At 52.4% G+C, this 11,304-nt stretch overlaps 2 protein-coding genes across 2 annotated transcripts; both read right to left on the bottom strand.

The window, feature by feature from the left end:
* Positions 1-801: 801 nt before the first annotated feature.
* On the bottom strand, positions 802-7,862 carry LOC118087227 (kelch-like protein 23). The gene is made up of 3 exons (XM_035119675.3): positions 5,520-7,862; positions 3,798-4,212; positions 802-1,465 (listed from the first exon to the last, which is right to left on the bottom strand). The coding sequence occupies exons 1-3, from the start codon at positions 6,430-6,432 to the stop codon at positions 1,153-1,155; spliced, it is 1,641 nt and encodes a 546-aa protein (XP_034975566.3). The 5' UTR covers positions 6,433-7,862; the 3' UTR covers positions 802-1,152.
* Positions 7,863-8,594: 732 nt separating this feature from the next.
* Positions 8,595-11,017, bottom strand: LSM7 (LSM7 homolog, U6 small nuclear RNA and mRNA degradation associated). Its single transcript, XM_035119531.3, has 4 exons — positions 10,979-11,017; positions 10,282-10,372; positions 9,970-10,041; positions 8,595-9,345 (listed from the first exon to the last, which is right to left on the bottom strand). Exons 1-4 carry the CDS (start codon positions 11,000-11,002, stop codon positions 9,203-9,205), a joined length of 330 nt encoding a protein of 109 aa, XP_034975422.1. The 5' UTR covers positions 11,003-11,017; the 3' UTR covers positions 8,595-9,202.
* Between the last annotated feature and the right edge of the window lie 287 nt (positions 11,018-11,304).

Genomic DNA, 11,304 nt, shown 5'->3' with positions numbered 1-11,304 from the left:
AACACATAAACTTCCCAAGCTAGCTCCAGCAAAGCAAACATTTGACACAGCCTTTGCATATGCACAGACGCCAACTTGTGAGCAGGAGTGATGGGCAGTGAGGGTGGGGGGGATTGCAGATATTGACGGCAAGGGGAGACTTACAATGCAGCAGTGGGGAGAAGAGGGGATGTGTGAAAAGGACCCCAAATTTAGGTTTGACTGCTCTGTTGCCCTCAGAAGAAAGTGGACTCTCCTCCTTTGGAGGTTTTTAAGCAGGGGTTGGGTGGCCATCTGTTAGGGATTCCATTGCTGTGATTCCTGCATTGCAGGGGTAGGAACAGATGTCCCTTGGGGTCCCTGGAAAGTAAGCAGGGAGGTGCATTGCGAAGCATGAGGCAGCCCGATGATTGACTTGGAGAACTTGCAAACGCTTTGCAGCCTAGTCCAGGTGAGGGAGAGCAGTAAACACAACTAGTAAATAGGATACCTTCACAGGTAGGAGGAGCATAGGGACCCCCCCACAATGGGGGTAGTTTTGGGGACCCCCATCTCCGCCACATTCGCTTCCACGTGGGCCGACTGCCCAGATTCCCCCCCCCAGCTGTGCTTTCAGGCAAGGAAACAGAAGTCGGGGGGATTTGCTGCCAAATGACTCCCATGCAGCCCCCACCCCTACCTTGGCCCTGACACACCGCAATCTGGATCAGGACTGAAACCTGATTCCCACACCAGTATCACTGCCATCTCACACGTCTCCAACACCCTGGATTTCGTTTCACTCATTTCCCCCAAACCCGCTGATTGATCCCATCAATGTCCTGGTTGGCAACTTGCATTTATTCTTATTCTGTTCAAGTTCCTCTCCCTGTTATTTGGAATCAGCTCAGAGAGGGAGCGGAGAGGCAGCTTCGCCAGGAACACAAGCGCTGGCAAGCAGGTGGTGTGCAGCATACAAAGAGGAGAGGCCCAGTCCCACCGAGCCCCCTCTGCAGGAGCAGGCTATCTGCACACCTGCGGTGGGCGAGGCTTCGCCACAAACGTCTGGATACCCAAATGGTCTCTTTTGTCCCAAAATGAAGGAGAGAAAAAGAACAGGGACGCCGAATTGCCCCGCTCTCCGTCCCCCGCACTGCTGCCTTGGAGGGTGTTGGCATACCGCGGAGGTGCGCGTCATGCGCAAATGTCAAATCTCCGCACGGAGGCCGTCCCGTGGATGGGCAGTGGGCAGGGGAGCTTGCTGTCCACCTCCTGGCACATCTCCAGGTAAGGGTCCAAGAGAACCATGTTGGGGAGTGCAGCGTTGCCCTGTCTCTGCGCCAGGAGATAGATCCTGCCATTGGCTGCGCTGCACCCCGTGAAGAACCGTCGCGCCAGGCAATCCTCCTCCACCGGCGTCCACTCACCCGAGTCCACGTCAAAGCGGAAGGCGCCCCCTCCCACGGTGTAGATGGCCCCATTCAGAGCCACAACGCAGAGGTCATACCTGGGGGTGGAGAGAGGAGAGCGTCAGGCAGGTGCCTCCACCCCAGGAGGCTAGGGGAATCGTAGAATCATAGAGTTGGAAGAGACCACAAGGGCCATCCAGTCCAACCCCCTGCCAAGCAGGAAACACCATCAAAGCATTCCTGACATACGGCTGTCAAGCCTCTGCTTAAAGACCTCCAAAGGAGGAGACTCCACCACACTCCTTCGCAGCAAATTCCACTGCCGAACAGCTCTTACTGTCAGGAAGTTCTTCCTAATGTTTAGGTGGAATCTTCTTTCTTGTAGTTTGAATCCATTGCTCCGTGTCCACTTCTCTGGAGCAGCAGAAAACAACCTGCTCCTGTCCAGGGGACAGCCAACCCCAAGGCAGATCTTACTTCTCCTCCTGTTCCTGATGCAAATCTTCCCCAGCCTCTGGTGGGGAGTGGGGGTATGCCACTTTGGGAGATGCCTCAGGTGCCCAAATGTTTTGGGCTTGCCTGCTTGGAGGTGTCCCAGGTGCAAAGCAGCTTCGGACATCCCTCAGCCTGGGCAGTCGTGAGTTTACTGCTGCATTTAGAAGGAGACTGGGAGGGGGGCTCCCTTTGGGAATGGGGCGGAATAGCCACATTTAATGGAGAGATGGGGGAATGGACAGTGTGAGGGATGATTTGCAAACCTGCAGATGGACAGCAGGTGCCTCCAAGTTCTGAAGGTGCATCCTGGCTCAGAAGAGGCCGTCTTGGCCCAGGGTCAAGGGGGGGGGGAGAAAGTCACAATCAGGGTGAAAGCCCCAAAGCGCAGGCGCCATTGAAGGTCTGTGGGGCAGAGGCAGGCAAGGAAGGCTTCAGTGAGAGGACAACAACTGCGGAGTTTGATTATTTTGATTTTCTGTTCAATTATTTTGGTTATCTTAACATTTTCTATTTTGATTATTAAAGTTCATATTTTTCTTTTGAATTTTCAAATTGCCGGAAGGAGGCATACCAGGCACCATCCAGCCACCTTAGGGGCTCTGCTTTAGATTTGTGAAGGATTTATTCATGACTCTTTTCTTCTGAAGATATTCCACATACAGTATTGCAGTCAGAGAGCTGAAAATAAAGCCGATATTTTCCCCATCTGACAACCAATGTGCCTCTTTGGTTTCAGATACGAGTACGTGGCTAGATAAGTTTAAACATGAGCCACCCTAGCTGCGAGGGGGGCATGGAAATTTGTGTCCTGGGCTTTTGGGACTTGTCTACCCCATTTACTGAGGGATGCAGGTGGCGCTGCGGTCTAAACCACAGAGCCTAGGGCTTGCCGATCAGAAGGTCGGCGGTTCAAATCCCCATGACGGGCTGAGCTCCCGTTGTTCGGTCCCACCTCCTGCCCACCTAGCAGTTCGAAAGCACGTCAAAGTGCAAATGGATAAATAGGTATCGCTCCGGCAGGAAGGTAAACAGCATTTCCGTGCGGTGCTCTAGTTTTGGCAGAAGTGGCTTAGTCATGCTGGCCACATGACCCGGAAAAACTGTGGACAAACGCCGGCTCCCTCGGCCAGTAAAGCGAGATGAGCACTGCAACCCCAGAGTTGTCCGCGACTGGCCCTAACGGTCAGGGGTAGCTTTACCTTTGCCCCATTTACTATCTGAAAACAAAACAGCGCATTGGTTGCCAGATGTGAATTCTTTTCCACTACCGAGGGCCTTCTCGGTAGTGGCGCCCACCCTGTGGAACGCCCTCCCATCACATGTCAAAGAGAAAAACAACTACCAGACTTTTAGAAGACATCTGAAGGCAGCCCTGTTTAGGGAGGCTTTTAATGTTTAATAGATCACTGTGTTTTATTTTTCTGTTGGAAGCCGCCCAGAGTGGCTGGGCGGGGTATAAATAATAAATTATTATTATTATTATTACTATTATTATTATTATTATTATCTCCTGCCCCACTAACAACACAGTAGCGGATGAGAACCAGTCTTCCTTCTCCTCAATGGGCTTCCTTCCCAGGAGGGCGAGTTCCCCCGGCCCCTCATTTCTCTCTACAGCATGTGCAGAAACTGCCTGCTTATCCATTGGACCCCTCTTGGTCTCGTCTGCTCTGCCCACCAAAGCCGGTCTTCACATGCAGGAGAAGCCCCTAACTCACTGAGGATTTGAGACCCCTTGGCTCACTTCACCTGGTTCTGCCGGCCAGTTGAAGCTGTTCCAGGATGGTGGCTGCTGCCACCTGCTGGCAGCTTCTAGGAGCCACAGGTGGGAGCTGAGTGCAGGGGGGAGGGACCCAAGGTGTACACACTTACTGGTACTCCAGGAGCAGGATGTGCCCCCCACCCTTAACACCCCAACCTCCAGAACCGCCTCACCTAGGGAGAGGCGAGAAGGAGACCACATCCCAGATGTCCGTTTCCACGTCCAGCCGCTGGACAGCATGGCAGACGCCTCCATTCTCGTCCAGGCCACAGACGACATAGACGCGAGTCCCCACACTGACCGCCCCGGCCCTCTCCACGGGGTGGGCCAGGGGGCTGGTGCTCTCCCAGGAAGAGTCAGCAGGCGCCAGGCGCTCCACCTCGGCCGTGACAGCCCCCTCCTCAGTGCTGCCGCCTATCACATAGAGGTGGAAACCCACCCCTACAGCGCAGTGGCTGTGGCGTGCCCTCTTCATGGCCGGGCCATCCAGCCAGTTGTCGTCCCAGCTGTTGTAGATCAGCACCCAGTCCACGCTGCTCCAGGAGAACTCCTCGCGGAAGTAGCCGCCCGTCACGAAGAGGAAGTTGCCTGTGGAGAGAGAGCACGAGAGATGCCATTTCCCCTTCCCACCACACGCAGAGAGGCATCGCTTCCGCTGCACATTGCCTCCTGCTGAAAGCAAAGTGGTTCGTCTCCAAAGGGGTGATATTTCACATCTTGCATTCATTTCATCGTGAAGCAAAAGCTACAAGGATGTGAGGTGTGGACAACCAACTGCATACATAGAACTGGGGGACAATGGCTATTTCTGCCCCCGTTTCCATTGGGGTTGCCTGATGCCCCAAAGAGGTATGAGACAGGGTGAATCGAGGCTGAGGGAGACATGGCCAGGAAATAAACATCTATTGGAAGGCAGCCCAAGACAGGGAGTTTGGAGATTTCTGTGTTTTATCATCATCATCATCATTATTATTATTATTACAGTGGTACCTCGGTTTATGAACACAATTGGTTCTGGAAGTCTGTTCATAAACTGAAGCGTTCATAAACTGAAGCGAACTTTCCCATTGAAAGTAATGGAAAGTGGATTAATCCGTTCCAGACGGGTCCGTGAAGTACTTAAACTGAAGCGTTCATAAACTGAAACATGGGTGTAATTGGTTCCGGAAGTCTGTTCATAAACTGAAGCGTTCATAAACTGAAGCGAACTTTCCCATTAAAAGTAATGGAAAGTGAATTAATCCGTTCCAGATGGGTCCGCGGCGTTCATAAACCGAAAATTCATAAACCGAGGTGTTCATAAACCGAGGTTCCACTGTATTTCTGGGTCTAAACTGTTTCTGGTGCAACGGGACAGTGTCACAGAAACCAGAGCGCACAGAAATGTCGTTTACCTTCCTGCCGCAGTGCTACTGTATCTACTTGCACTGGCAGGCTTTCGAACTGCTAGGTTGGCAGGAGCTGGGACAGAGCAACAGGAGCTCATCCCATCACAGGGATTCGAACTGCCGACCTTCTGATTGGCAAGCCCGCTCAGTGGTTTAGACCGCAGCGCCACCCACATCAGGCAAGGCCTTGGCAGAGGCAGAGCAGTACACTTTGTAGAAGCTCTTTTCCTCAGGCTTCTTGCAAAGCAGGAAGCAAGTCTAAAGAAAAGGGAACCTCTGAGCATGTGCAGAGTGCAGCCAAACCTCCTGGCACCAGGTAGCGACAGCTGGCACTCTCCCACCCTAGCATTCCACTAGACGCAAACCTCAAAGGGGAAACCCTCTGCCCGCCCACACCAACCCAGAGGGCACCAAAGCAGAGGCCTGACCCTCAACAGCATGGGGAAAATGCTAGCCACCTGCAGGCTGGCTCACACTCTGTGCATGCTCAGAGGCCAGAAGAGTTACCGATGGCAGCCACAGCATACTGGGTGAGGTTCTTGCGCCGGAGAGGGGCCCGGGTCTGCCACACCTCCGTCTTCGGCTGGAATTGGAAAAGCTCCTGCTGCTCTTGGTCGTGTTTGCCAGCCAGGACGAAGAGGACCTCGTGGCTGCGCCCCACACAAGGTGAGAGGCCTACCTGTCTCCAGCTGGCAGGCGGGCAAGCATCCAGCTTTTGCAGCAGCCGCCCCGAGGTGTCCTGCCCTGGGGGGCTCTTGCAGCTCCGCACCAGCCGCTCGAGGAAGGGCAGGCTCAGAAAGGGTCCGCGGATGAGGCCCGCCAGCTCCAGGAAGACTGCTTCCCGCCCAGCAGGGTCGGCAGCTGCCCACTGCAGCAGCGCCTCAAAGGCTGCCTCCTCGCGCCTCACAAAGAGATCGTCGCTCCGCAGCAGCACCCGCAGCGTCTCTGCAGGGGCCTCCATGAACTCCTCGCCGGAAGCCACTTCGGCCCAGTGTGAGAGCACCACAGAAAGTGCAGCCGCCTGCAGGTGGGCGCAGGAGAAACATTGCGCGTAGGCCAGGAAACCAAGGCAGTTGGAGACGTGCAGCTCCCTCTCCAGGAATGCCTCACAGCGCCGCTTGGCGCAGTCCAGCTGCAGGAAGTCAGCCGCCTCCAGCAGGTCTGTGACGTTGTTGCGGTCGAGGAGGAGGCTGCCCGTCTGTGTGAAGGCCAGCAGGGCCTGGAAGGCAGTGGGGTCCAGGCCCTGGATCTGGATCCGAGGTGCTGTGCGCTCCCGCGTGCCTCCAAAGAACATGGCCTCGAAGTAGCGACTGTAGCGGGCCAAGGCCCAGCGCTCGACAGGGAACTCCCTGTCGCCCACCTCCAGGACCACGTGGCCTCCTGACTGGGCCCCAGAAGACGCCCCTTCCAGGCCAGCCATGTTCACCGGGTGCAAGCAGGCCACACTTTGGGCTGCGCAGGAGTGCTTTGGCCAGGCAACCAAGACGGATATAGCAGCAACTCGGTCCCTAAAAATAGATCCCTCCCTTCTGCCTCCCTCTCAGCTGCCCAGGCGGCTAGTGAGGCGTCGCCAGGATGTAAGAAGAGCTGCTGGATCAGGCCAAGCCCAACATCCCTCTTTCCCTGCCGGGACCAAGAGAGACTGCTTCTGCACCTGGAGGTTCCACAAGAATGTCAGAAGACTGTGGCTGCCAGACCGCATCAAAGGGAGCACATCCAGCCCAGTGGCCAAGTCGATGCCCCCAAAGGAAACCCTGCAAGTGATGCGAGAGCAGTAGCCTCTGGTTCTGCAGCATTCTAAGGTAGAATGACTCTGTCCGTGGAGGCCCATTTAGGAATCATGAGGAATTAAGCAGAGCCCTGCAGCAGCAGCAGCAGCTGCATCAGTCCAAAGGGGCGCATCAAGCCCAGCAGCCTATTCTCACAGGTGCCCCAAAGAACCTAGGGATCCAGATAGACTGCCTCTGAAACTGGAGATTCCACAGCAGCATTGGAAGAGCCTGGCTGCTGGGCTGGAAATTGAAATCCTATGATGAAATCAAAGATTCCTTGACTAGTTGGTTACAGTACCATCAGGTAAATGATGTGTTCTCAATGGATAAAAAAATAGGCTTTGAAGACAAAAGGTCTAAATTTCAAATAGAATTGTTGGAAAGCAGAATAAAATTGTTGTCTAAAATGTATAATTTGTTGTCAGAATGGTATACAAAGGATGAATTGACAAAAGATGTGATGATAAAATGGGCAAAGGATTTTGGGTACAATATTGAGCATGATGCGTGGTTGAAACTATGGAATCAAACATTGAAGTTTCCTGCATGTACCGCCCTGAAAGAGAATGTTTGGAAGATGATGTATAGATGGTATCTAACACCAGCAAAACTAGCCAAAATGTATAGGATGAGTAATAAAATGTGCTGGAAATGTAATGAGAAGGAAGGAGATTTTTATCATATGTGGTGGAAATGCGAAGAAGTTAAAAGATTTTGGGAAATGATATATAATGAACTGAAAAAGAACTTTAAGTATACTTTTCCCAAAAAAACCAGAGGCATTTTTATTAGGAATTATTGGACAAGAGATTGTAAAGGAGGACCATATAATTTTTTTGTACGCGACAACCGCGGCTAGGACTTTGTTAGCCCAAAAATGGAAAACCCAGGAATTACCAACGATTGAGGAGTGGCAGACAAAAATGATAGACTATGTGGAATTAGCAAGACTGACTAGCAGGATCCGGAACCAGGAGGAGACAAGGTTCCAAAAAGACTGGAGTAATTTGTGGACTATATGGAAAAGAACTGTAGAAATTTAAAGACACTTGCAGGACTGAAATAAATCCTACGAATTGATGTTAAAAGGAAGGAATAAAGGAACTGCGAGATAAGAGTTGATTAGAAAACCAAATGAGAGGAGGGAGGGAAGTCAAGCTCGACAGAGCATTGAGAAGAAGTGTAGAAATAATGGTTAAAAAGATATTTTTGTGTGTTGTATTTGTTTTTGAATGTTTGTTTGTTCTGTTTATTGTTTTAAATGTGCTTATTTGGAAAATTTAATAAAATGCTTCATAAAAAAAAGGAAGAGCCTGGCTGCTGGATCAGGTCCATCTATCCCAGCCTCCTCTTCTCACAGTGGCCAACCTATAAGCAGGATCCAAGCAAGAGAGCAGCTCTCCCCTCCTGTGATTTCCAGCAACTGGTATTCAAAGCATTGCTGCCTTGTCTGGATTCCTGGGTTCTTAGGGAAGCTTTGACCACTGCAAAGACAGGAGGCTGGGCTAGATGGGCCTGATCCAGCAGGCTCTTCGGACGTCCTCATTCTTGGGGTACACACTCCTCATAGGTAGCCTTACTGTGCTACTGACACCTGCAACTAAAGAAGCCAAGTAGAAAGTGCTGCTTGAGCAAAGAACCTTTAAAACGAAGTAGTTTTCCTTGCGGCTGCACCTCAGGCATTTACACTTGATTCAAAGAGATTGGAGATAGACTATAGATGGCTCCCATCCTGTCCCAAAGAAACTTGCTTTATCGTTCCAAGTTCTGATATCACATTTCAAAGCAGCAGAGTCTTATAAATTCTAGATGAGTTTTGGATAGCTTTTTATTCGTGGATTTTCAGGAATTCTCCTGAAAAGGAAAGAGTCACCGCCTGGAAATTAAGAGGAGTTGGACAAAGGTGTCATTACAATTCCTGACATTTGGCAAAGCGCTTGACCCCTTCTAGCAGACAACCGTCCTGGAGAAAGGAAGGCAGACACTATTAACCCTAAGGGGAAATGGGCAAAGCTCTTTCCTCCAAAGCTCTGGGGAAAGAACAGCAAGCCAATGTAGGAACAGCACAACAACAAAAAACCTCATCTTCCTGTGTAATATTTTACATAAACACAGCAGGCTATTTCAGTGGCTCTAGACTGGAGTCAAAAGTTCACAGCAAAACAAGGTTATTTTCTGAAATAGTTTTCAGGGCCTCTCCTGGCAAAACGCTTTTTTCCTTGTGAGACACAGTTTCAAAATGGGGGAGGGGGGATAACTAAAACCCAGTAACAACCACCTCACATAAGTTAACAAGTTCCTTTGCCAGTATAAACATAGCATACAAAAATATGTTCCCCTTGGCAGGAGAGTCCATTCTTGTCAGTGGGGGCTGGCCCTCCGAGTCCTCTCAAGATTTTAGCTGCAGAAGTGATAGGCTTAGCCGTCTTGCTGCTGAATGAAGGGGTTGGGAATGGCTTCCATCCCATCCTGGGGACAGATGAGGACCACCGAGGTCCCTCGGCAGACGACCAGTCCCAGCTGACGGGTGTCCTCTGTGAGCTTGTATTGGTCATCTGGATCTGTAAAGGAAAAAGCCCAGAAAAAGCTACAACACTGGGTCCCACCAGCTATCCTGGTCTCAAGCTCTGGGGGTGCTTTTCTGCACCAGTCAGCGCCTCGAACTCAGACCCGGGAGCCAGGTGGCAGCCAGAGGCAGGAGCTGGGGCTCAACATCCCTCAGCAAGACAAGAGCCTCCTGGGATCAGCTGTGGCAGCAGCGCTAGGCTGCATTCCACTGAGAACTACAGAAATTACTGGGCCCAAGCCAGCTGTGTCCTTGAATCTCAGTGGGTCTACTCTGAATAGGACCAGGTGGAGAACAGAACAACCTGTTACTGGACAGGTCTCCTTGATGGTTGTTAGAATCATAGAATCACAGAGTTGGAAGAGACCACAAGGGCCATCCAGTCCAACCCCCTGCCAAGCAGGAAACATGTTAGCCATGGGTGATACACGGAACCAGCCCAGTTGGTTGGGAGCCTTTGTTCTCCTCTGTTGGGGCATCTAGTTGGCCACTGCAGAAAAGGGGGAGCAGGACCGTGGCCTGATCCTGCAGAGGATGGGGAAAATTCATGGAGAAGAGCTTGCTCTTTTCCTGTCACCTGCTTGCTGTGGGGGGAGGGGTCATGGGGTCTTATACGCACCTCTCATATACTCGATGGTCCCATCCAGCACCAGGTTTAGAAGGGGGTCAAATCCTTTCAAGACACCGCTGGCTGTGGGAAAACAGGGAGAAACAGTCAGGAGCCCTCAGGAACAATGCCAAGGCTGAACACAGAAAGCTGTGATGTTAGTTACGTTCTGGATATTACAGTGGCGATTTCCTAACAAGCAGGATAATGCCAATCTGGCCGCAAAGGAGAACAGATCCACCCTCAGCCCTGAATCATTTAGAGGCGGTGACAGGCACAGTGTCGGGTCCCCAATAGCAGAGGTGCTATGGAGACTCTGCTTACCTTCCCGGCCACCCTGGAACTTCACACGAATGGTTTTATCGATGTACTTAGACAGATCCAATATACTTTCTTTCTTCTTCTTCTCTTTGTCCTAAATCGAGGTGGGAGAAAATGGGGCTCAGGTGAGCTCAGTTTCCAGCTTGTTTTACTGTAAACTGGGGAAATCAAACAGTCATCATTTTAGCCCAATGAGGCCTCAGGTTTAACCCCCTCCCCATGGCATCGCTGGGTCAGGCTGCGAATGCTCCCTGCCCTGCTTAAAATGCCGGAGGGCAGGTGTCAGTTCACAGTACTGAGCTAGCTGGGACAGAGGAAGCAGGTGTCCATCAGGACTAGCCAGCCAGTGGGTAGGGCCAGAGCAGAAGCCAACATTTTCTGATTTGCTCCCTGTCCTCCTTGTCACATTGTGCCATGGCCAAAAGCCTTCCTGCATTGGGCCACTTCTCATCCTGCCTCCCTTGCGAAACGGTGACCTCGGCCTGCGACACCTGCTCTTCCCCCGCACGAGGAGATAAGCCGCGATAGAGCCTCCCGCTCCAGGCGCAACCTATCAGTCAATGGCCGCTGGATGATGGCGGGCCTCGCCTAATTCATGACGTCAGCGCCTCATTCGCCTACCTGGTCGTAGCGCCGCCTGCATAAATCTACATATATCCCCCTCTTCCCACCCCACCAGGATCCCCTCCGCTCTACTCACCGCCATCTTGCTCTCCACAGGCATCCCGCTTCCGCGCCACTTCCGCCCGCTTTCAAACAGGCCCCGCCTCCGCCGCTCCTCCAATGGTAGGGCCAGGAACCAACCCGCGAGCCCCGCCTCTTCCTCCCGGCGCTGTCTTGCCCGCTCTAGGCCTCGGGCTCCCGACTCCACTCCCTTGTCGCCCTAAGAGCGAGAGGGAGGCGGGGATTTCGATAGCCTATTTCCGTCCCAGAGCGGAAGTGCCGCCAGCCGCCCGCGGAGACCGGGCTGAAGCGTCGGAAGGGTCTCTCGCGACCGGCCCTGAGGGCGCTAAGTTACCTCTCGGC

This window comes from Zootoca vivipara, chromosome 6, assembly GCF_965207765.1.
Source record: "Zootoca vivipara chromosome 6, rZooViv2.hap1.1, whole genome shotgun sequence".
Taxonomy (NCBI): domain Eukaryota; kingdom Metazoa; phylum Chordata; class Lepidosauria; order Squamata; family Lacertidae; genus Zootoca; species Zootoca vivipara.
Note: the sequence above shows the minus strand (reverse complement) of the source record. Positions and strands in the feature narration are given on the sequence as shown.